This window comes from Oncorhynchus mykiss, chromosome 11, assembly GCF_057628025.1.
Source record: "Oncorhynchus mykiss isolate SJ-2025 chromosome 11, ASM5762802v1, whole genome shotgun sequence".
In the NCBI taxonomy this organism is placed as follows: domain Eukaryota; kingdom Metazoa; phylum Chordata; class Actinopteri; order Salmoniformes; family Salmonidae; genus Oncorhynchus; species Oncorhynchus mykiss.
In genome coordinates, this window is record NC_143032.1 from 60,658,756 (window position 1) to 60,684,790 (window position 26,035).

General features: G+C 45.5%; 1 protein-coding gene across 3 annotated transcripts in view; it reads left to right on the forward strand.

Moving 5' to 3' along the window:
• hip1rb (huntingtin interacting protein 1 related b) overlaps nt 1–26,035 on the forward strand; it is a 40,509-nt gene that overhangs the window by 7,199 nt on the left and 7,275 nt on the right. For 2 of the 3 annotated variants that reach the window (XM_021621595.3, XM_021621597.3), the window contains exons 2-26: nt 2,785–2,848; nt 3,231–3,373; nt 4,153–4,209; nt 4,521–4,601; nt 6,730–6,806; nt 7,150–7,211; nt 7,898–8,038; nt 11,054–11,111; nt 14,831–14,906; nt 15,034–15,198; nt 15,352–15,407; nt 15,573–15,645; nt 17,831–18,014; nt 18,119–18,207; nt 19,118–19,234; nt 19,327–19,428; nt 19,720–19,914; nt 20,179–20,326; nt 20,475–20,561; nt 20,708–20,815; nt 20,958–21,094; nt 21,181–21,291; nt 21,430–21,488; nt 21,584–21,614; nt 21,715–21,777. In XM_021621595.3, the coding sequence (XP_021477270.1) occupies nt 2,785–2,848; nt 3,231–3,373; nt 4,153–4,209; nt 4,521–4,601; nt 6,730–6,806; nt 7,150–7,211; nt 7,898–8,038; nt 11,054–11,111; nt 14,831–14,906; nt 15,034–15,198; nt 15,352–15,407; nt 15,573–15,645; nt 17,831–18,014; nt 18,119–18,207; nt 19,118–19,234; nt 19,327–19,428; nt 19,720–19,914; nt 20,179–20,326; nt 20,475–20,561; nt 20,708–20,815; nt 20,958–21,094; nt 21,181–21,291; nt 21,430–21,488; nt 21,584–21,614; nt 21,715–21,777 (2,484 nt within the window). The remainder of the gene's footprint in view (nt 1–2,784; nt 2,849–3,230; nt 3,374–4,152; nt 4,210–4,520; nt 4,602–6,729; nt 6,807–7,149; nt 7,212–7,897; nt 8,039–11,053; nt 11,112–14,830; nt 14,907–15,033; nt 15,199–15,351; nt 15,408–15,572; nt 15,646–17,830; nt 18,015–18,118; nt 18,208–19,117; nt 19,235–19,326; nt 19,429–19,719; nt 19,915–20,178; nt 20,327–20,474; nt 20,562–20,707; nt 20,816–20,957; nt 21,095–21,180; nt 21,292–21,429; nt 21,489–21,583; nt 21,615–21,714; nt 21,778–26,035) is intronic. The other variant, XM_021621596.3, reaches the window with a different exon arrangement.

The following is a 26,035-nucleotide window of genomic DNA, read 5'->3' on the forward strand; positions in this document are numbered from 1 at the left end:
TCAATGCGTTTGAGCCAATCCGTTGTTGTGACGGTCCATGCGGTCCACCACAGGAAAGGAAGGAAGACCGCAGAGGCTATGTTCATTGCCTCAAATTGCAGCCCAAATAAATGCTTCAGACACATCTCAACTGTTCTCGTGAATCAGGCCTTCATGGTCAAATTGCTGCAAAGAAACCACTACTAAAAGACACCAATAAGAAGAAGAGACTTGCTTGGGCCAAGAAACACGAGCAATGGACATTAGACTGGTGGAATCTGTCCGTTGGTCTGATGAGTCCAAATTTTAGATTTTTGGTTCCAGCTGCCGTGTCTTTGTGTGAACGGATGATCTCTGCATGTGTTGTTCCCACCGTAAAGCATGGAGGAGGTGTGATGGTGTGGGGGTGCTTTCATAGTGACACTGTCACACTTAAACCGCATGGCTACCACAGCATTCTGCAGCAATACGCCATCTCTTAGTGGGTCTATCATTTGTTTTTCAACAGGACAATGACCCTAAACACACCACCAGGCTGTGTAAGGGCTATTTAACCAAGAAGGAGAGTGATGGAGTGCTGAATCAGATGACCTGACCTCAACCCAATTGAGATTGTTTCGGATGAGTTGGACCGCAGAGAAGAAAAAGCAGCCAACAAGTGCTCAGCATATTTGGGAACTCCTTCAAGACAATTGGAAAAGCATTCCAGGTGAAGCTGGTTGAGAAAATGCGAAGTGTGCAAAGCTGTCATCAAGGAAAAGGTTGGCTGCTTTAAAGAATCTAAAATCTATTTAGATTTGTTTAACTTTTCTTTTTTTTTTGGTTACTACATGATTCCATATGTGTTAATTCATAGTGTTGATGTCTTCACGATTGTTCTACAATGTAGAAAGTAGTCTAAATAAATAAATAAATAAACCCTTAAATGAGTAGGGATGTCCTAACTTTTGACTACTACTGAACATACAGATGTACATTTGCCCCTGCTCAGTGTAGCATACCATTGTCTCTTTCTGTGGGTTATTGAGGGGGAAGTGGGGCGAGAGAGAGGCTGGGATAGTACCAGATAATCTGTATAAATGAACCATAACAGCTCATGCGTGTTACTGCAAGCTGGATTAGTCAGTTATGTAATTAGTTGAACTGAAATGGAACAGCAGGGTTGTGAGTGAACAGGGGTTCCAGAGCTTTTAACTTCCTCCATCTTTTTCACCTGCTGTGGTCTACACATGTATAATATGTCTGCCAATCCTGGGCCACAGGGAGAGTGGGTGGTGATCTCCGAATGAGGAGCTATTGGCCAATGCTTCTGTGTTCTTGTGTTGTGAGGAATGCTATGGTAGTCCATTGTTTGGTGCTCTTGCTCCTACCCTCCGTCGAGTCTGGAGATATGTGACAGGTTTATCTGAACTAGTCGGCTAGAGAAATGTGATATTTTACACTTATTTCCCTCATTTATTAATTACAATCGGTAGCGCTAGTCTTCAGTGGGTCTGTATGGGCCAGTCAAAATATAGCTTGTTCTCACTGTTCAGAACTGTTGATTCAATGCAGATCTTATGTAATGACAAGACTGGCTTAAAACACACTGTTATTTGTATCAGAGGTCACAATATGCTTGTAATGTTTTGGATTCAGAGCGTTCCCTTATCCTCTAGCGTTACTAACTATGCCTTTATCAGTGACGGGCCAAGCCTATGTAGTGTACACAACCACGTTGAGGAAAGTGTTGAGACCTAGTTCTGACTATCTGCTTCTCTCCCTTCCTCCCTCCATTCACTTGGACTTGATCTACCTGTTAGCCTAGTTGCCTGAGTGCCAGGACGCTTGCGCTGTGTTGCTGGTGACGACATGTCTCTTTCCTCCATTGTCATTATCGACAACAAAACATGTAGAGAGGATGCCCTGATGCATGTAGTGTTTTGGTAGCATGTAGGGTTTCAACTGATAGGAATGCTCATTTTGACAGGTATTGTAATCCCTCTAATGCAGGGATCCGGCAATTACGTTTGGAATGCTGTAAGCATGTCATATGTTTTAAAATGAATGGACACACCAAAGTAAATGGAACAGAAGCCTATGGGCTTGTTCAGTATTCTTTACTCACAGTAGCCTGATGAAGGAAAAACAGAGGGGTTATTGAACCCTTATTACATGAGCCTCTGCATGTAAACATACACAATCATTTTTCTGATTCTGTCACAGTGCAATCTGCTGTATTCTCAGCATCTCTAGTACAACTCCTCTCTGGCCTTGTATTTCAAAACACAGTATGGCTTATCAGTAGCCTTTGTTGTGTTTAAAAGACTACTCCCTCCGTGCTGTTGAAAGACTACTCCCTCCCTCTGTGCTGTTGAAACAAGGGTTGCCTTGTCAACTGCTACCACTCCACCTGATAGTATGGGTGTGTGGAGACTTGCTGATCACACGTCTAGTGAACACAACCTATCACTCCCTCTCTCCTGGGTCATCTGACTATACTGTACATGAATATACTGTACACAAACATGGGACATAAAGATTGGCATGGTGGTGTGGCCCTAAAATAAAACCAAGTAAAGAGATGATCAGTATGGCTTTTGTTTGTATAAGGTGCCAGTTCATTAAAGTGTCTTGTTTTGACATTTGATTTTGTTTATAGAAATGGTGCTCTTTTTTATTAATTCCAAATTTCACATTTTGGATTGTCTTGTACTCAAGTTGAATCTAGCTCCCATTAAAATGTTTTTGTTTTGTCACTGAGTGGTAGGTCGGTAGCCATAGTGACTTATGACCTGAACCTGTTCTCTCTACTCTCTCCTCCAGCTCAGCAGCATCAGCAAAGCCATCAACTCCAACGAGGCGCCTGTGAAAGAGAAACATGCACGCCGTATCCTTCAATATAACCCCAAACTGGAAACAGCAAACCTTTTTGCTATTATTTGCTCCAAACTTTGTACGCCTGATAACCCACTGTCTTCCAACTGGGCTGTTTTTAACCACTCGAGTTATTGAATTAATGTACTGTAGAAGGTAATTGCTTTTTAGAGTTGACATTTGCCATCATGTAGTCTATACAGCCACCTAGTATATTTTACTGTTGCAGGCATCGATGGAAACATTGCTTATTTTAATCTCCTTAGATTGAAAATACTGTGATTTTTATCACCATACATGAGCAAGAGAAAATGAAAGAATATATATGTGAGGGAACAAGAGTATTATTTTGGCTTTGTGTTTTGCTTCTTGGCTCTTCCTTGACGGCCCTACAGGGATCATTCTGGGGACCCACAGAGAGAAGGGAGCCTTTACCTTCTGGTCCTATGCCTTGGGCCTCCCTTTGTCCAGCAACTCCATCCTCAGCTGGAAGTTCTGCCACGTGGTGCACAAAGTGTTGCGGGATGGCCACCATAACGTAAGACCTGCTCTCTGCTCTATACACTCTAGTACAACTGCGGTTCTGTTTTTTATATATATATATATATATATGTGTGTGTGTGTGTGTGTGTGGGTTAAAGAAAAATGTAGAGACTAGGAAAATACACATGCAGGTTTTAGGTGGAAAATTTGGCACAGATCTTAGATGAAAATACTGCATAATTGGTAGCCTATAGTATATTTAAAAAACCATGCAATATTTCTTTGAGCATAGCTCACAAACTCACTCATCGCTGCAACTCCCTAACGGGTTCGGGAGAGGCCAAGGTGGAGTCATGCGTCCTCCGAAACATGACCTGCCAAACCTCGCTCCTTAACACCCGCTAGCTTAACCCAGAAGCCAGCCGCATCAATGTGTCAGAGGAAACACCATTCAACTGGGGTCAGCCTGCAGGTACCTGGCCCGCCAAAAGGACTCGCTAGAGTGCGATGAGCCAAGTAAAGCCCCACCGGCCAAACCCTCCTCTAACCCGGACGATACTGGGCCAATTGTGCACCGTCCTATGGGGCTGGGTTGGGGCACAGCCTGGGAATGAACCCGGGTGTGTAGTAACGCTTCTAGCACTGCAATGCGGTGCCTTAGACCGCTGCACCACTTGGGAGACCCAAGCATGGAGGTTTTTATGCAGACCTCAGGCCGTAATTAGTCCAAATTAGCTTAATGGTGAAATGTTAATTGTATAATTGAACATTATTGAGTGACTGTTTCAATATTATTATTGAATTAACCTTATCTATCCCCTTTCTGCCTTTCAGAGCCTTCAGGACTGCATGAGACATCACAGTAACATAGTTGAAACAGGGCAACTATGGGTGAGTCTGGAGATTGTGCTGTGTTTTTTTGTGGGGTGGTTGAATAAGTTTTGGGCGAACAAATTTAATTTCAGATGGCTTGAAATGGGGGAAAATCCCTTTAATGATTTAGTTTAGGCAAAAATGCAGGACATGTTTTGAAATTCTTTTTTCCAAACATCTTCCTGCTCATACTGTAATTGTGCTTCCTGTGCAGGCAGAGTTAATCTGTCTGCTGCAGATTAGAGGAAAGGCTAGAATGGGAGATGTTTCTTGCTGTGTTGAAGAAAAGCACAGCTCAATGCTTGTTGCTCGCTCACTTTTGTTTCCAGGGCAACCTTCATGACAGATATGGCCAGCTGGTGGCTCTGTACGCTAAGCTCCTCTGCACAAAGATGGAGTTCCACGTGAAGGTAAGCCTACCCTCTTTAGCCCTCAAACTGAACTCTGGACCTCAAAGCCAGTTCCACTGTGTTTTTTCATTGTTCCCTCAAATCATGGACTGATTTAGAACTGGGACACCAGGTGGGTGCAATGAATTATCAGATCAAACCGAAAACCAGCAGGCTCCTGTCCTCGTTGAGTAATAGTTAAATACCCCTGCTCTATAGCACGTGTCAAATGTATTAAAAAAATGTATATTAAAATTCCGGGAAACAACAATCTCAATCCACTTTGGAATGACTAAAACCAAATCAAAACGGTCTATAGATGATAATGGACCTTTATTGTCTCTTCACTCTGTCCAACTTGCTAAAAGTAATCAAAAAGAAAGCTAGACAGTCAGGTAGCACTGCGCCTGGCCCGCCACGGGAGTCGCTGGTGCGTGATGAGACAAGGATTTCCCTACCGGCCAAACCCTCCCTAACCCGGACGCTAGGCCAATTGTGCGTCACCCCACGGACCTCCCGGTCGCGGCCAGTTACGACAGAGCTTGGGCGTGAACTCAGAGTCTCTGGTGGCGCAGCTGGCGCTGCAGTACTGCACCCTTAACCACTGCGCCACCCGGGAGGCCCACATTGTAGGATTTGTATTGAATTAATTTACAAATTATGGTGGAAAATAAGTATTTGGTCACCTACAAACAAGCAAGATTTCTGGCTCTCACAGACATGTAACTTCTTCTTTAAGAGGCTCCTCTGTCGTCCTCACTCGTTACCTGTATTAATGGCACCTGTTTGAACTTGTTATCAGTATAAAAGACACCTGTCCACAACCTCCAAACTGTCACACTCCAAACTCCACTATGGCCAAGACCAAAGAGCTGTCAAAGGACACCAGAAACAAAATTGTAGACCTGAACCAGGCTGGGAAGACTGAATCTGCAATAGGTAAGCAGCTTGGTTTGAAGAAATCAACTGTGGGAGCAACTATTAGGAAATGGGAGACATACAAGACCACTGATAATCTCCCTCGATCTGGGGCTCCACGCAAGATTTCACCTCGTTGGGGTCAAAATGATCACAAGAACGGTGAGCAAAAATCCCAGAACCACACGGGGGGACCTAGTGAATGACCTGCAGAGAGCTGGGACCAAAGTAACAAAGCCTACCATCAAACACACTACGCCGCCAGGGACTCAAATCCTGCAGTTCCAGACGTGTCCCCCTGCTTAAGCCAGTACATGTCCAGGCCCGTCTGAAGTTTGCTAGAGAGCATTTGGATGATCCAGAAGAAGTTTGGGAGAATGTCAGATGAAACCAAAATATAACTTTTTGGTAAACTCAACTCGTCGTGTTTGGAGGACAAAGAATGCTGAGTTGCATCCAAAGAACACCATGCCTACTGTGAAGCATGGGGGTGGACACATCATGCTTTGGGGCTGTTTTTCTGCAAAGGGACCAGGATGACTGATCCGTGTAAAGGAAAGAATGAATGGGGCCTTCTTCCATCAGCAAGGGCATTGAAGATGAAACGTGGCTGGGTCTTTCAGCATGACAATGATCCCAAACACACCGCCCGGGCAACGAAGGAGTGGCTTCGTAAGAAGCATTTCAAGGTCCTGGAGTGGCCTAGCCAGTCTCCAGATCTCAACCCCATAGAAAATCTTTGGAGGGAGTTGAAAGTCCGTGTTGCCCAGCAACAGCCCCAAAACATCACTGCTCTAGAGGAGATCTGCATGGAGGAATGTGCCAAAATACCAGCAACAGTGTGTGAGAACCTTGTGAAGACTTTGTGAAGACGTTTGACCTGTCATTGCCAACAAAGGGTATATAACATATATAGTATTGAGAAACTTTTGTTATTGACCAAATACTTATTTTCCACCATAATTTGCTAATTAATTAATTTCTAAATCCTACAATGTGATTTTCTGGATTTTTTTCTCATTTTGTCTGTCATAGTTGAAGTGTACCTATGATAAATTACAGGCCTCATCTTTTTAAGTGGGAGAACTTGCACAATTGGTGGCTGACTAAATACTTTTTTGCCCCACTGTACATGTGAGGTCATTAGATATTTCTAATGTTGTACCATCCTTGAGAAATGATGTACAAGAATTGTTGGATCATTTTTGCAATCCTTTTGTCTTCTGTGCAGCATTCTGAAATCCGAGCCAACCTAGAGGTAACAGATGAGGTTCTGGAGCGCGTTGCAGGAACAGACATCAATAATGTGTGAGTGTGTTCTCTACTCCTCTACTCCTCCCTCTCCAGTCTCCACACATCCCTGGCACTCTCACGTGCACTCCCTCTCCTGTTAAGGAGTTATCAGAATATTATACAGGGACATCAAACAAATGTGTATACATTTAATTGGCATAGATCAAGTGAAGTAAATTCTTGATATAAAATATAAACTTAACATTCTTTCTGATTCAAAGAAGGCCAACATACCATTTTGTTGCCATTTTAAGTAGAGATGGAGAACTGTGGAGACAAGGGAGAGAACCTGCTGCTCTTTTCTTAGGGAAGCCATTAGCCTTGTGTTACTAAGGGGGTATTGACTTCACTCCTGCAGGTTCCAGCTCACTGTGGAAGTGTTTGATTACCTGGATACAGAGCTGAGGCTAGCCGAGACAGGTGAGAATCCTCCGCTTCGCCCCTACCTACCTACCCCCACCTCTCAAAGGATGGGTAACCTGAGGTACAGGGCTGTGGTCGGCTTCCATTAACTGTTTGTGTGCCTGAAATGGAATAGGGACAGGATAGTGGCTTGTGAGCACACACTTGTAATGCTGTTGAGGGAGTGAGTTAATCCCCCCAAAAGTTAAGGGAAACGCATTTCTAAACCACTTTGTTTGTTTAGTATGATTAGGCCCCTCATGTAATTTCACAAACCCTATAAATAGGTTATAAATGTTTGCTATTAGAGGACATTAATTGTTTTTCTTCTGATTGGCTGTAATTGCATCATGCACCTCCCTGCCCTGCAGGATGTTGTCACAGCCTGTGATCCTGAACAACTATAAACAAACCCTACAACTGTAAACAACCCTGCCTGCCTCCGTGACTAACTGGGCATCTTGTACTCAGGAAACATGGGAGCTCCTAACTGCCTTGTGCTTTCACACATCTACCCACCCAACTGCTAGATCTGCTGATAACTGTTTTCCACCCACAGAGTGGGTGATTCATAAATGTGTGAGCCATTGTCAAAGTGCTGTATTTCTGAACTAGTGACAGCGATACCAAATCCTCCCCATTTTTAAGATTGTTTGTTTATTGTGGTGTTTGTTATGTGTTATACATTGGCGTGTGATCTGCAGTGATCCGGCAGCTCAACACGTCCATTGCCATCTCTACGCTGACGTCAGGCCAGTGTCGCCTGTCCCCCCTCATCCAGGTCATTCAGGACTGCAGTCACCTCTACCACTTCACCGTCAAGCTGCTCTTCAAGCTGCACGCTTGTACGTTGGCATCTTTAATCTCAACTGCATGACATATTTTTCAACATGTACTGTAACATCAAATTGTATTTGCGCCGAATACAACAGGACCTGACAGTGAAATGCTTACTTACAAGCCCCTAACCAACAATGCAGTTGAAAAATAAAATACAGATAAGAATAAAAGATAAAAGTAGCAAGTAATTAAAGAGCAGCAGTGAAATAACAATGGTGAGACTATATACAGGGGGGTACCGATAGAGTCAATGTGCGGGGGCACCGGTTATGAGGTAGTATGTACATGTAGGTAGAGTTATTATAGTGACTGCATAGATGACAACAGAGTAGCAGTGGTATAAAAAGGGGGGGGGGTGCACTGCAAATAGTCTGGGTATGCATTTGACTAGATGCTCAGGAGTCTTATGGCTTGGGGGTAGAAGCTGTTTAGAAGCCTCTTGGACCTAGACTTCCTGGTACTGCTTGCCGTGCGGTAGCAGAGAGAACAGTCTATGACTAGGGTGGCTGGAGTCTTTGACAATTTTTAGGGCCTTCCTCTGACACTGCCTGGTATAGAGGTCCTGGATGGCAGGAATCTTGGCCCCAGTGATGTACTGGGCCATTCACACTACCCTCTGTAGTGCCTTGCGGTCGGATGCTGAGCAGTTGCTATACCAGGCAGTGTTGCAACCAGTCAGGATGCTCTCAATGGTGCAGCTGTAGAACCTTTTGAGAATCTGAGGACCCATGCCAAATCTTTTCAGTCTCCTGAGGGGGAATATATTTTGTCTTGCCCTCTTCACAACTGTCTTGGTGTGCTTAGACCATGTTAGTTTGTTGATGTGGACACCAAGGAACTTGAAGCTCTCAACCTGCTCCACTGCAGCCCTGTTGATGAGAATGGGGGCATGCTCGGTCCTCTTTTTCATGTAGTCCACAATCATCTCCTTTTGTCTTGATCATGTTGAGAGAGAGAGAGGTTGTTGTCCTGGCACCACACGGCCAGGTCTCTGACCTTCCTATAGGCTGTCTCGTCGGTGATCAGGCCTACCATTGTTGTGTCATTGGCAAATTTAATGATGGTGTTGGAGTCGTGCCTGGCCATGCAGTCATGAGTGAACAGGGAGTACAGGAGGGTACTGAGCAAGCACCCCTGAGGGGCACCTGTGTTGAGGAATAGCGTGGCGGATTTGTTGTTACCTACCCTTACCACCTGGGGCCGGCCCATCAGGAAGTCCAGCATCCAGTTGCAGAGGGAGGTGTTTAGTCCCAGGAACCTTAGCTTATTTGAGGGCATTATGGTGTTGAATGCTGGGCTGTAGTCAATGAATAGCATTCTCACATAGGTGTTCCTTTTGTTCAGGTGGGAAAGGTCAGTGTGGATGCAATCTCTATTGCACTCATCTGTGGATCTGTTGGGGCAGTATGCAAATTGGAGTGGGTTTCTGTGATGGTGGTTGTTGTGAGCCATGACCAGCCTTTCAAAGCACTTCATGGCTACAGACGAGTGCCACGGGTTGGTAGTCTTTAGGCAGGTTACCTTAGCGTTCTTGGGCACAGGGACTATGGTGGTCTGCTTAGAACATGTTGGTATTACAGACTCAGACAGGGAGTGGTTGAAAATGTCAGTAAAGACGCTTGCCAGTTGGTCAGCGCATGCTCGCAGTACACGTCCTGGTAATCCGTCTGGCCCTGCGGCCTTGTGAATGTTGACCTGTTTAAAGGTCTTACTCACATCGGCTGCGGAAGTCGTGATCACATTCTTCCGGAACAGCTGGTGCTCTCATGCATGTTTCAGTGTTATTTGCCTCGAAGTGAGCATATAGCTCTCGGCTGTGCTTCCCTTTGTAGTCTGTAATAGTTTGCAAGCCCTGCCACATCCGACGAGCGTCAGAGCCGGTGTAGTACGATTCGATCTTAGTACTGTATTGGCGCTTTGCCCGTTTGAAGGTTTGTCGGAGGGCATAGCGGGATTTCTTAAAAGCTTCCGGGTTAGAGTCCCGCTCCTTGACAGCGGCAGCTCTAACCTTTAGCTCAGTGCGGATGCTGCCTGTAATCCATGGCTTCTGGTTGGGGTATGTACGTACAGTCACTGTGGGGACGACGTCATTGATGCACTTATTGATGAAGCCAATAACTGTAGTGTACTCCTCAATGCCATCGGAGGAATCCCGGAACATATTCCAGTCTGTGCTAGCAAAACAGTCCTGTAGCTTAGCATCTGCTTTCTCTGACCTTTTTTTATTTTTATTGATCTAGTCACTGGTGCTTCCTGCTTTAATATTTGCTTGTAAGCAGGAATCAGGAGAATAGCATTGTGGTCAGATTTGCCAAATGGAGGGCGAGGGAGAGCTTTGTATGCGTCTGTGTGTGGAGTATAGGTGGTCCAGAGTTCTTTTTCTTCTGGTTGCACATTTAACATGCTAATAGAAATTTGGTAAAACTGATTTAAGTTTCCCTGCATTAAAGTCCCCGGCTCCTAGGAGTGCCGCCTCTGGGTGAGTGTTTTCTTGTTTGCTTATGGTGGAATACAGCTCATTCAATTCTGTCTTAGTGCCAGCCTCTGACTGTGGTGGTATGTAAACAGTTACAAAGAATACAGATTATAAACTCTCTCGGTAGGTAGTGTGGTCTACAGCTTATCATGAGAGACTCTACCTCAGGCAAGCAATAGCTCGAGACATCCTTAGATATCGTGCACCAGCTGTTGTTTACAAAAATACATAGACTGCCACCCCTTGTCTAACCCGACGCCGCTTTTCTATCTTGCTGGTACATTGTATAACCAGCCAGCTGTATGTTGTCTATGTTGTCTTTCAGCCAAGACTCCGTGAAGCATAAGATTTACATTTAAGGTCCCTTTGGTAGTCTAATCAATGAAAGGAAAATAACTGGAGATCACAAATGTGATGCAAAGTATTATTAATAGTAGTTCCATTTGTCTACTTGCTCTAAACTACGCTTTGCTAACATGATTAGACTCAACTTGTTTCAAAGTATTTTTTTGTGACTTTGTCTATTGCATGTCCTGGATTTCAGGTCTCCCAGCAGACACCCTGCAAGGACATCGTGATCGTTTCCATGACCAGTTCCACAGGTAAGTCACCCAGGAGCTCGGGCTGCTAGTAAATGAGGGGGTAGGAACGTGAGGGAGGAAGGGAGCCTGCACAACAATCAGCCCAGAAAGAGAGCAGAGAGGGAGCTTGACTTGTTAGTGGATACCTTGGCATCGGTGGCGGTCGGTGCTGTTTATGAGCATGACCTTATTTCTATTACAACATATTGGATGACTGTCATTCATATTCCATTTACCCAGTTCAATGTAACATCAATAGGTTTAGGCTACTACGTGATACTCACATTTTCCCTGTACCCATCATGAGGTTGCTACAACCTAGCCTATGAATAGTGACACATCAAATCAAATTTTATTTGTCACATACACATGGTTAGCAGATGTTAATGCGAGTGTAGCGAAATGCTTGTGCTTCTAGTTCCAACAATGCAGTAATAACAAGTAATCTAACTAACAATTCCAAAACTACTGTCTTGTACACAGTGTAAGGGGATAAAGAATATGTACATAAGGATATATGAATGAGTGATGGTACAGAGCAGCATAGGCAAGATACAGTAGATGGTATCGAGTACAGTATGTACAAATGAGATGAGTATGTAAACAAAGTGGCATAGTATAAAGTGGCTAGTGATACATGTATTACATAAGGATACCGTCGATGATATAGAGTACAGTATATACGTATGCATATGAGATGAATAATGTAGGGTAAGTAACATTTATATAAGGTAGCATTGTTTAAAGTGGCTAGTGATATATTTACATTTCCCATCAATTCCCATTATTAAAGTGGCTGGAGTTGAGTCAGTGTCAGTGTGTTGGCAGCAGCCACTCAGTGTTAGTGGTGGCTGTTTAACAGTCTGATGGCCTTGAGATAGAAGCTGTTTTTCAGTCTCTCGGTCCCAGCTTTGATGCACCTGTACTGACCTCGCCTTCTGGATGATAGCGGGGTGAACAGGCAGTGGCTCGGGTGGTTGATGTCCTTGATGATCTTTATGGCCTTCCTGTGACATCGGGTGGTGTAGGTGTCCTGGAGGGCAGGTAGTTTGCCCCCGGTGATGCGTTGTGCGGACCTCACTACCCTCTGGAGAGCCTTACGGTTGAGGGCGGTGCAGTTGCCATACCAGGCGGTGATACAGCCCGCCAGGATGCTCTCGATTGTGCATCTGTAGAAGTTTGTGAGTGCTTTTGGTGACAAGCTGAATTTCTTCAGCTTCCTGAGGTTGAAGAGGCGCTGCTGCGCCTTCTTCACGATGCTGTCTGTGTGAGTGGACCAATTCAGTTTGTCTGTGATGTGTATGCCGAGGAACTTAACTTGCTACCCTCTCCACTACTGTTCCATCGATGTGGATAGGGGGGTGTTCCCTCTGCTGTTTCCTGAAGTCCACAATCATCTCCTTAGTTTTGTTGACGTTGAGTGTGAGGTTATTTTCCAACACCACACTCCGAGGGCCCTCACCTCCTCCCTGTAGGCCGTCTCGTCGTTGTTGGTAATCAAGCCTACCACTGTTGTGTCGTCCGCAAACTTGATGATTGAGTTGGAGGCGTGCGTGGCCACGCAGTCGTGGGTGAACAGGGAGTACAGCAGAGGGCTCAGAACGCACCCTTGTGGGGCCCCAGTGTTGAGGATCAGCGGGGAGGAGATGTTGTTGCCTACCCTCACCACCTGGGGGCGGCCCGTCAGGAAGTCTAGTACCCAGTTGCACAGGGCGGGGTCGAGACCCAGGGTCTCGAGCTTGATGACGAGCTTGGAGGGTACTATGGTGTTGAATGCCGAGCTGTAGTCGATGAACAGCATTCTCACATAGGTATTCCTTTTGTCCAGATGGGTTAGGGCAGTGTGCAGTGTGGTTGAGATTGCATCGTCTGTGGACCTATTTGGGTGGTAAGCAAATTGGAGTGGGTCTAGGGTGTCAGGTAGGGTGGAGGTGATATGGTCCTTGACTAGTCTCTCAAAGCACTTCATGATGACGGATGTGAGTGCTACGGGGCGGTAGTCGTTTAGCTCAGTTACCTTAGCTTTCTTGGGAACAGGAACAATGGTGGCCCTCTTGAAGCATGTGGGAACAGCAGACTGGTATAGGGATTGATTGAATATGTCCGTAAACACACCGGCCAGCTGGTCTGTGCCTGGTCTGCGCATGCTCTGAGGGCGCGGCTGGGGATGCCGTCTGGGCCTGCAGCCTTGCGAGGGTTAACACGTTTAAATGTCTTACTCACCTCGGCTGCAGTGAAGGAAAGACCGCATGTTTTCGTTGCAGGCCCTGTCAGTGGCACTGTATTGTCCTCAAAGCGGGCAAAAAAGTTATTTAGTCTGCCTGGGAGCAAGACATCCTGGTCCGTGACTGGGCTGGATTTCTTCCTGTAGTCCGTGATTGACTGTAGACCCTGCCACATGCCTCTTGTGTCTGAGCCGTTGAATTGAGTTTCTACTTTGTCTCTGTACTGGCGCTTAGCTTGTTTGATAGCCTTGCGGAGGGAATAGCTGCACTGTTTTTATTCGGTCATGTTACCAGACACCTTGCCCTGATTAAAAGCAGTGGTTCGCGCTTTCAGTTTCACACGAATGCTGCCATCAATCGACGGTTTCTGGTTAGGGAATGTTTTAATCGTTGCTATGGGAACGACATCTTCAACGCACGTTCTAATGAACTCGCACACCGAATCAGCGTATTCGTCAATGTTGTTATCTGACGCAATACGAAACATCTCCCTGTCCACGTGATGGAAGCAGTCTTGGAGTGTGGAGTCAGCTTGGTCGGACCAGCGTTGGACAGACCTCAGCGTGGGAGCCTCTTGTTTTAGTTTCTGTCTGTAGGCAGGGATCAACAAAATGGAGTCGTGGTCAGCTTTTCCGAAAGGAGGGCGGGGCAGGGCCTTATATGCGTCGCGGAAGTTAGAGTAACAATGATCCAAGGTCTTTCCTCCCCTGGTTGCGCAATCGATATGCTGATAAAATTTGGGGAGTCTTGTTTTCAGATTAGCCTTGTTAAAATCCCCAGCTACAATGAATGCAGCCTCCGGATAAATCGTTTCCAGTTTGCAGAGAGTTAAATAAAGTTCGTTCAGAGCCATCGATGTGTCTGCTTGGGGGGGGATATATACGGCTGTGATTATAATCGAAGAGAATTCTCTTGGTAGATAATGCGGTCTACATTTGATTGTGAGGAATTCTAAATCAGGTGAACAGAAGGATTTGAGTTCCTGTATGTTTCTTTCATCACACCATGTCACGTTGGCCATAAGGCATACGCCCCCGCCCCTCTTCTTACCAGAAAGATGTTTGTTTCTGTCAGCGCGATGTGTGGAGAAACCCGTTGGCTGCACACATTCAATACCACCTTGAACACTCTTGCCTGCATCTAGCTGATCTAGGGTGTAGTCATTTGTCCAACAGTTATAAACAAGAGTTTTTATACTGGACAATTTCAGGTGTGTTTATCCCCGTTTCGTTCCATTTGCTTCCATTTTAAGAAACATTTTTCAATAGAATCGGTGGAGTGAATACGCCCCTGATCAGCTAGGTAACATGGCACCGCTCTGAGTAGGCAAAACTTTCTAGCTGCATTTGCTAGCTAAGTAAGTGAAACTTGGTTCTATTTGTTTTATTTCATTCTGTCCTATACACATCCCCCTCTATTTTAGGGATGCAATAATACAACACAGTTTAGAAAATGTTATGTTCTTGTAGATTAGTGGTATCATTCAAATCGGGGATTGAAATATTTGCCTTACAGCCTCAAGACCTTCTTCAACAAAGCCAGAGACATGATGTACTTCAAGAGACTCATCCAGATCCCCAAGCTGCCAGAAGTAAGAGCATAGACTGACATAGTAGGGGAAAGATACTGTATTGGGACTCAACCACACTTCCTAGATTGTGGAGCCATCTGTGTTTTATAGTCCTGTCTTATTTATTTGTGTGTGTGTTCATCCCCAGTCCCCTCCTAATTTCCTGCATGCGGCTTCCCTGGCCAAGCATGCAAGGCCAGTGGTGGTCATCCCAGACGAGGATGAGCCCGAGCAGGTGGATGATGAAGATGACGACCCTGAACCGCTGATCAATGTCAGTGACGTCACCGTGCCCAGCATGGCGGTGCCACAGGTACGACTTATAGGGCACAGGGTCATGACCTCTGAGGGCAACAGCTATGGCCCATTGAATGTGTATGTCTTATTTTTTATATTTTTAAAGTAGCACTAATTTTGGCTGTAGATTGTATAAGCATTCATGCGTCTTCTCTGACTTTTCCTTTAGCAGTTCGACATATTTGATCAAACCTTTGGACCTGCCAATGGTGGTTTTGATGACAGGTTAGTCATTGGTATTTTAGCATTGGTGTGTTTGAAACGGAAGGATATGTAAACTGGTGATGTTTTTTGAACTGACATGTCTAGATATCTTCTTGTGAATTGAGTTAGTAGTGTGTGTGTGTGTCTATCTTAAAGGTTAGTGGCTGTATGTCTTCTGGTCCACAGGGATATCCAGATTGAGAACCTCAAGCGGGACTTGGAGCTATTGAGGACAGATCTGGAAAGGGTCAAAGGAGAGGTAAGTAGACATGAGTTTTAACTCCTTTAAACAGAATTTACAGATGTCATACCTAGCTAAAAACAAATGACTTGTACCTCAGATAATACTATTTAAGGGTTCATTATTCCTGTTAACAAAAGGGCTTTATACCTCATCCAATGTCACAAAGTGCTATACAGAAACCCAGCCTAAAACCCCAAACAGCAAGCAATGCAGGTGTAGAAGCACGGTGGCTAGGAAAAACTCCCTAGAAAGGCCAAAACCTAGGAAGAAACCTAGAGGAACCAGGCTCTGAGGGGTGGCCAGTCCTCTTCTGGCTGTGCCGGGTGGAGATTATAACAGTACATGGCTAAGATGTTCAAACGTTCATAGATTACCAGCAGGGTCAAATAATAATAGTCAGTGGTTGTAGAGGGTGCAACAGGTCAGCACTTCAGAAGTAAATGTCAGGTAGCTTTTCATAGCTGATCATTCAGAGTTAGAGACAGCAGGTGCGGTAGAGATCGTTGAAAACAGAAGGTCTGGGACAAGGTAGCACATCCGGTGAACAGGTCAGGGTTCCATAGCCGCAAGCAGGACAGTTGAAACTGGAGCAGCAGCACGACCAGGTGGACTGGGGACAAGCAAGGAGTCATCAGGCCAGATAGTTCTGAGGCATTGTCCTAGGGCTCAGGTCCTCTGAGAGAAGAGAGAAAAGAGAGAGTTAGAGGGAGCATACTTAAATTCACACAGGATAAGACCGGAGAAATACTCCAGATATAACAGACTGATCCTAGCCCCCGACACAAACTATTGCAGCATAAATACTGGATGCTGAGACAGGAGGGGTCGGGAGACACTGGCCCCGTCCGACGATACCCCTGGACAGGGCCAACCAGGCAGGATATAACCCCAGCCACTTTGCCAAAGCACAGCCCCCACACCACTAGAGGGATAACAACAGACCACCAACTTACTACCCTGAGACAAGGCTGAGTATAGCCCACGAAGATCTCCCCCATGGCACGGCACGAACCCGAGGGGGGTGCCAAACTGGACAGGAAGATCACATCAACCCACTCAAGTGACGCACCCCTCCTAGGGACGGCATGGAAGAGCAACCAGCACATTGTTTTCCCTAAACACCAAGCTACTTTTCCCCACTTCAAAAAATAACTACTACTTTTCATTTAAGTTTCTATTCACTAGTCAGAAAAGTCTGTCAAGCCCTCTCCTGCCAAAATGAACGCTATACATCTTCTAGCTATCTATTGATAGGACAGGCACCTGTCAGTCACAAAGCGATCAATGACCGGGAAACACTGCTGGTTTACAGTCTGCTGTCTGTCCCACCTTCCTGTACCTTTATGATTGGTGTGCGCTGTGGTAGGTTGCAGTCAAAAAAAATTACATGGCTGGAGAGCACAAGAGAAATCTGCCCATCCCATTTAATGTAAGGGGTGAGTCGAAAATCCACATAGCCTAATTATTGTTTATTTATTTTCTTTTGTGTGTTTCCTATAGCCAGCCACGGAGTCATGGCGTGTAGGCTATTGACTGTCCTTTGGTTGACGACCGAACAGCAAGTGTTTCGTTTATAAAAGGTGTCAAAATGACTGCATAAAGTTGATCTCCCTAATTTGCGTACTGGTATACCTTTTGGCAATTATCTGCAGATAAATTATGAAAAGCCTGGGGACACCTGGCTGGCTACTTTTTCTATTTGGCTGGCTACTCCGTGTACTTAAGGGAAACACTGATAACCAAGTTTTGACAGTGGTAGACATGGTTGATTTGTAAAGGAGAGAGGAATTTAGGTCATGTGTTGGGTGGATGCAAAGATGAATCGTGACATGTGGAATGTGGCAGCTTGTCTCAGAATGGGAAATGATGTCTGTCTGGTCAGAGAAGACCAGAAGATGTGTCTGGGACACAGTGTGAAATGTACTGTTGACCCCAATTTCTGCAAATGGCTGGCTCCTAATGTGGCCTGTTTCTTAACTGTTGCTAAAAGTTTACGCCTGTGATATTGAATTGAGCCACCCTAACCTGAAATTGTATACATTTTGTAAAAAATAATTTGTACCACTCAACACTTGTTTCCCCCGTCTGAGGCCCTCATCCACTAGTGCCATGTCATGGTGTCCTGTGGTGGTAGTGATCATCTACCTAGGGGAGGTTTACTATGGTGACTGACTGACTACCTACCTCCTCCCTCCTGCAGGCCCAGCGCTACATCACTCAGCTTAAGTCCCAGATCAACAGTCTGGAGGCGGAGCTGGAGGAGCAGCGGGTACAGAAACAGCGTGCCTTGGTGGAGAACGAGCAGCTGCGCATGGAGCTGGAGGCCACACGCCGCCGCAATGCTGAGCATGAGAGTGTGCAGGCCACCTTCGGAGAGGCCGAGAGTAAGAGAAGCCACTCACTAAGTCTGGCATACATGTTCAATCACATTGTATTGAACACACACTGACGTCTCCCTCTTGTCTCTGACCCCCACTTTGCTACCCAGCAAGAGCCCAGGCCACAGAGCAGCGCTATAACAAGCTGAAGGAGAAGCACACTGAGCTAGTGTCTAGCCATGCGGAACTGCTCAGGAAGGTACACCTTTATGAGGAACCTCACTCACCTTTGTTTTCATTGTGGTTTTCTCCACATATGCTCATATCAAATCAAATGTATTTATATAGCCCTTCGTACATCAGCTGATATCTCAAAGTGCTGTACAGAAACCCAGCCTAAAACCCCAAACAGCAAGCAATGCCTGTGTAAAAGCACGGTGGCTAGGAACAACTCCCTAGAAAGGCCAAAACCTAGGAAGAAACCTAGAGAGGAACCAGGCTATGTGGGGTGGCCAGTCCTCTTCTGGCTGTGCCGGGTGGAGATTATAACAGAACATGGCCAAGATGTTCAAATGTTCATAAATGACCAGCATGGTCAAATAATAATAATCACAGGCAGAACAGTTGAAAATGGAGCAGCAGCACGGCCAGGTGGACTGGGGACAGCAAGGAGTCATCATGTCAGGTAGTCCTGAGGCATGGTCCTAGGGCTCAGGTCCTCCGAGAGAGAGAGAGAGAGAGAAAGAAAGAGAGAAAGAGCATACTTAAATTCACACAGGACACCGGATAGGACAGAAGAAGTACTCCAGATATAACAAACTGACCCTAGCCCCCCGACACAAACTACTGCAGCATAAATACTGGAGGCTGAGACAGGAGGGGTCAGGAGACACTGTGGCCCCATCCGAGGACACCCTCGGACAGGGCCAAACAGGAAGGATATAACCCCACCCACTTTGCCAAAGCACAGCCCCCACACCACTAGAGGGATATCTTCAACCACCAACTTACCATCCTGAAACAAGGCCGAGTATAGCCCACAAAGATCTCCGCCACGGCACAACCCAAGGGGGAGCCAATCCATATAGACTCAGACTCAACTGAGCATTATTTTTCTGTATAGTGTGAAGAGAATGTTTAACAATGTATATGTGACATTGTGTTGGCAGAGTGCAGACACAGTGAAGATGCTGTCAGCCACCCAGCAGACTCAGGAGGAGGTGGAGAGGACTAAGCAGCAGTTGGCTTTTGAGGTGGATCGCATCAAACAGGATGCTGACATGAAGGTTAATGTTATTGAGTATTAGAATTGGTGATCCAGTACTGTATTAACCTTTTATCTAAATGACTGAATAATGTTATTGTTTTATCATTGCAGCTTGAGGAGCAGAAGTTTGAGATGGAGAAGCTTAAAAGAGAGTTTGAGGAGAAGAAGGCAGAAGTGGAACGTGTCAAAGGCACTCTGCAGAGCAACGAGAAGGTGTGTGGTGATGATGCAGTAAATACTGAATAAAGTGGGTTCCCTCCACTACACAGGGGACTCATGTGATTCACCATCATGCAAAACTAGATGCAAAAGAATCGCCCCACTTTCCAGACTTGCAAATCAGGATTGTCTGTGAAGGCTTTAGGAACCTGCACTGTGTGAGGAAGTGATCACATGAAAGTCTCACAAACATCAAAAAAGTATTTTCTGTACCCATTATTCTGTTATCTGCCTTCTTCCTGTCTCTTCTCTACCCTCTCTCTCTTCCTCCTCCCTCTCTCCCAGGTGGGGGAACAGCAGACCAGATCCATGTCCGCCCTGCAGGCGGAGAAGGAACGTCTGATGCACTCTGTGAGTGAGAAGGAGGCAGCACTGTCAGCCCTGCGCCATGCTGCACAGCTGCAGCAGTCATCCCTGCAGCAGGAGAGGGAGAGGAGCACCAGGGAGCTGGGAGAGCTGCAGGGCAGGCTGCAGGAGAAGGTCAGTCAGGACAGCACCGCACAGAGTTCAGTCAGCTGCTTTGTCTTGTCTGTCATTTGTTGATTGCAAAAAAGAAAATAGACAAAAGCTATACTGCTGTTCAAATCCCCTATTACTCAGACTGTGCATTGCAAAGTGACAGATTTTCTTTAATCATTGAACAATTTGGCTGTCTGCACAATATAAGATAAACCATTAGTATGTCTGTGCCCATCTATTTTTCCCTCTGACCGTATGTCTGACTGTCTCATTGCATCTGTGTAGTCTAGCCGTGAGGAGCAGCTGCAGCAGAAGCTGCTGGAGGAGCAGTTCTCTCTGCTGCAGGGAACGGTCTCTGAGGCTGAGAGCATCATCCAGGATGCTGTGGCCAAACTGGATGACCCCCTGCACATCCGCTGCACCAGCTCCCCAGGTTAAAATGAGTGAATGTACACATACACACAGAGAGATGCTGTTCATATCACTTAGAATATAAAGTGAAAGATGACTCATCCATGCATGTGTGTAAATTTATAAAAATAATGCTTTTCAAGCTTTTATCTTTCTCTCCACCACAACAGATTACCTTGTCAGTCGGGCTGATGCCACTTTAGGCTCCATTGACAAAGTGAAAAGGGGTCACTCAGACTACCTGACAAACATGGGAGGTGAGTTGCTCATTACTTTGTGCTCAGTGTTTTTTATATAATTAGTCGTCTTTGAGCAAACCCAGTGATAATGGTCATGAGTGCTCGTTAGTGACAGAGCTTGGCTGTGTTACTGGCAGTGATGCATCCTTTCCTCTGTTTACCAGATGTTGGTGGGCTGCTGAGGGCCCTGACCCAGTTCTCCCACCTGGCTGCTGACACCATCATCAACGGCAGTGCCACAGCGCACATGGCTCCCACCGACCACGCCGACCGTAAGGATGTTCTCTTCAAATAGAACGGTTTCCTGTTAGAAATGGATCTTGTATCGTATTGGAATTTTACTGAAATATGATATTGAATCCATTTGGTATGTGATTAGTGTCAGTGTGTATCTTGCACTTTTGCACCCTGCAGGTCTGACTGAGAATTGCAGGGGCTGTGCCACTCATAGTCTGCAGTTCCTGAAGGACCTCAAGTCCAAGGCCTCTCTCCAGAGGGCAGATCCGGCCTCCATTCGCATTGTGGTCCAAAAGATCCTGAGGCTGGGGGAGGTAATGGACTACTGGGCAGTCTTCTCAATTTTTATCCCTGTCCTTTTACTGTTTTTCTTAATCTCATCTCCTCTTCCAATGTTTAGGAGCTGCGACCTAAAGGCGTGGATGTGCGACAGGATGAGCTGGGAGATCTGGTGGACAAGGAGATGGCAGCAACATCAGCAGCCATTGAGGAGGCAGTGCGCAGAATCGATGTGAGGATCACAACCATGTAGAACATCCCACTGTAGAGGGGAATGACATCACAAGCTCAACACTGTCTACACAATATATCTGTATTCATACCCAGGTTTTATCCACATTTCTCAATTGCTGTTTTTCTATATCTAAAGGAAATGATGAATCAGGCACGAAAGGACACCTCTGGCGTCAAACTTGAGGTCAATGAACGGTCAGTAGTATGTTTGACTTACTCTGTATTTTAGTTGAAATACTTAATGCATTTTTCCCCTTTAACTCATCATGATATTACTCCTTGTTTCATAGAATCCTCTACAGCTGCACAGACCTGATGAAGGTAAGATGGCTGCTATTCTACTTACTGTTTTGATTGACTTACTCAAAAGGTCTGATCGAAATCCTAAATACTGCGTTCCCTCCTTTCCTCTCTCCTTCAGGCCATCCATCTACTGGTCCTGACATCAACCGACCTACAGAAGGAGATTGTTGAGGGAGGGAGGGTGAGTCTTGACATTTAGAATTTAACGTTGAAAACTTTGTGAAAATGGTGGTAGGCCTGATCACCGACAACGGTGGTAGGCCTGATCACCGACAACGGCGAGAAGGTCAGAGTGGTGCCAGGACAACAACCTCTCCCGCAACATGATCAAGACAAAGGAGATGATCGTGGACGACAGGAAAAGGAGGGCCGAGTACGCCCCCATTCACATTGATGGGGCTGTAGTGGAGCAGGTCGAAAGCTTCAATTCCTTGGTGTCCACATCACCAACAAACTATCATGGTCCAAACACACCAAGACAGTCGTGAAGAGGGCACGACAACACCTTTTCCCCCTCAGGAGACTGAAAAGATTTGGCATGGGTCCTCAGATCCTCAAAAGGTTCTACAGCTGCACCATCAAGAGCATCCTGACTGGTTGCATCATAGCCTGGTATGGCAACTGCTCGGGATCCGACCGCAAGGGCTTACAGAGGGTAGTGCGTACGGCCCGGTACATCACTGGGGCCAAGCTTCCTGCCTAAAAATTGTCAGACTCAAGCCGACCTATTCTCATAGACTATTCTCTCTGCTGCCGCACGGCAAGTGGTACCGGTGTGCCAAGTCTAGGTCCAAAAGGCTCCTTAACCACTTCTACACCCAAGCCATGATGAGACTGCTGAACAGTAAATGAAATGGCTACCGGAACTATTTGCAGTGAACCCCCCCCCCCCCTTTTTTTACTCTGCAGCTACTCTTTTTGTTCATTTATTTAACTAAGAAATTCTTGCTGTTTGTTTATGCATAGTCACTTTACTTTACCTAGATGTTCAGTACCAGTCAAAAGTTTGGACACATTCAAGGGTTTCTTTTATTTTTACTATTTTTACATCGTAGGATAATTGTAGAATACATTGTAGAATAATAGTGAAGACGTCAAAACCATGATATAACACATATGGAATCATGTAGTAACCCAAAAAGTGTTAAAACAAATCCAAATGTATGTTAAATTCTTCAAAGTATCCAACCTTTGCCTTTTTATTTAACTAGGCAAGTCAGTTAAGAACAAATTCTTATTAACAATGACGGCCTACCAAAAGGTGAAAGGCCTCCTGCGGGGAATTAAAGTAAAAATTTATTAAATGGAAAATATAGGACAAAACACACAGACGACAACATAGCATGGCAGCAACACAACATAACAACATGGTAGCAGCACAAAACATGGTACAAACATTATTGGGCAGTGACAACAGCACAAAGGGCAAGAAGGTAGAGAGAACAATGCATCACACAAAGCAGCCACAACTGTCCGTAAGAGTGTTCATGATTGTGTCTTTGAATGAAGAGATGTCCAGTTGAAGGGTTTGTTGCAGCTCGTTCTAGTCGCTAGCTGCAGCAAACTGAAAAGACGAGCGACTCAAGGATGTGTGTGCTTTGGTGACCTTTAACATTATGTGACTGGCAGAACGGGTGTTTGAATGTGCAGAATGAAGGCTGCAGTAGATATATCAGATAGGGGGGAGTGAGGCCTAAGACGGTTTCATAAATGAGCATAAACCAGTGGGTCTTGCAACGGGTTTACAGAGGAGTATAGAGTGCAGTGATGTGTCCTATAAGGAGAATTGGTGGTAAATCTTCTGGTCGAATGGTAGAGGACATCTTGCCGCTCAAGAGCACCCTTACCCGCCGATCTATAAATTACGTCTCCGTAATCTAGCATGATGGTTATGACTACCTCAAGCTCTAAACCCTCAGAGGTAGTAATCACACCTGTGGGGAGAGGGGCGTGGAGTTCCCACATATGCTGAGCACTTGTTGGCTGCTTTTCGTTCACTCTGCGGTCCAACTCATCCCAAACCATCTCAATTGGGTTGAGGTTGGGTGATTGTGGAGGCCAGGTCCTCTGATGCATCACTCCATCACTCTCCTTCTTGGTCAAATAGCCCCTACACAGCCTGGAGGTGTGTTGGGTCATTGTCCTGTTGAAAAACAAATGATAGTCCCACTAAGTGCAAACCAGATGGGATGGTGTATCGCTGCAGAATGCTGTGGTAGCCATGTTGGTTAAGTGTGCCTTGAATTCTAAATAAATCACTGACAGTGTCATCAGCAAAGCACCCCCACACCATGACATCACCACTTCCATGCTTCATGCTGGGAACTACACGTGGAGATCATCCTTCCACCTACTCTGTTTCTCACAAAGACACGGCAGTTAGAACCAAAAATCTCAAATTTGGACTCATCAGACCAAAGGACAGATTTCTACAGGGTGAATGTCCAATGCTCGTGTTTCTTAGGCCAAGCAAGTCTCTTCTTCGTATTGGTGTCCTTTTAGTAATGGTTTCTTTGCAGCAATTCGACCATGAAGGCCTGATTCATGCAGTCTCCTCTGAACAGTTGATGTTGAGATGACTATTACTTGAACTGTTAAGCATTTATTTGGATGCAATCTGAGGCGCAGATTTCTAAGGCTGGTAACTCTAATGAACATATATTTTACAGCAGAGGTAACTCTGCGTCTTCCTTTCCTGTGGCAGTCCTCATGAGAGCCAGTTTCATCATAGCGCTTTATGGTTTTTGCAGCTGCACTTGAATAAAGTTTCAAAGTTCTGACCTTCACGTCTTAACCCTTGTGTTGTCTTAAGGGTAAAAATTGAGCCGCCACTATGTCTAACAGCAGAGAACCCCCTAAATTTAATTATTTTTACTTGAAATTTTACTGACTTTAGAATATGTATATCTATGAATATCGCCTTTGTTCATATTTCCAACATTAGAAAATGTGGAACATCGCCTTTGTTCATATTTCCATGAAAACTGTACACCACCAGGGTACAAAGATTGTCTTAGGTTCATTTTTTGACCCAGCAGTTATACAGTAATTGACACACACACACACACACACACACTGAGAAATTGATAGGTGTTCTACTGATTTGAAATCAGCCAGCAGCTCAAATCAATTTTTTTATATAGCCCTTTGTACATCAGCTGATATCTCAAAGTGCTGTACAGAAACCCAGCCTAAAACCCCAAACAGCAAGCAATGCAGGTGTAGAAGCACGGTGGCTAGGAACAACTCCCTAGAAAGGCCAAAACCTAGGAAGAAACCTAGAGGAACCAGGCTATGTGGGGTGGCCAGTCCTCTTCTGGCTGTGCCGGGTGGAGATTATAACAGAACATGGCCAAGATGTTCAAATGTTCATAAATGACCAGCATGGTCTAATAATAATAATAATAATAATAATAATAATAATAATAATAATAATAATAATAATAATAATAATAATAATAATAATAATAATAATAATAATAATAATAATAATAATAATCACAGACAGAACAGGAGCAGCAGCACGGTCAGGTGGACTGGGGGACAGCAAGGAGTCATCATGTCAGGTAGTCCTGAGGCATGGTCCTAGGGCTCAGGTCCTCCGAGAGAAAGAAAGAGAATTGGAGAGAGCATACAGCATTAAATTCACACAGGACACCGGATAGGACAGGAGAAGTACTCCAGATATAACAAACTGACCCTAGCCCCCCGACACATAAACTACTGCAGCATAAATACTGGAGGCTGAGACAGGAGGGGTCAGGAGACACTGTGGCCCCATCCGAGGACACCCCCGGACAGGGCCAAACAGGAAGGATATAACCCCACCCACTTTGCCAAAGCACAGCCCCCACACCACTAGAGGGATATCTTCAACCACCAACTTACCATCCTGAAACAAGGCCGAGTATAGCCCACAAAGATCTCCGCCACGGCACAACCCAAGGGGGGGCGCCAACCCAGACAGGAAGATCACATCAGTGACTCAACCCACTCAAGTGACGCACCCCTCCTAGGGACGGTATGAAAGAGCCCTAGTAAGCCAGTGACTCAGCCCCTGTAATAGGGTTAGAGGCAGAGAATCCCAGTGGAAAGAGGGGAACCGGCCAGGCAGAGACAGCAAGGGCGGTTCGTTGCTCCAGAGCCTTTCCGTTCCCACTCCTGGGCCAGACTACACTCAATCATATGACCCACTGAAGAGATGAGTCTTCAGTAAAGACTTAAAGGTTGAGACCGAGTTTGCGTCTCTCACGTGGGTAGGCAGACCATTCCATAAAAATGGAGCTCTATAGGAGAAAGCCCTGCCTGCAGCTGTTTTCTTTGAAATTCTAGGGACAATTAGGAGGCCTGCATCTTGTGACCGTAGCGTACGTGTAAGTATGTACGGCAGTACCAAATCAGAGCGATAGGTAGGAGCAAACCCATGTAATGCTTTGTAG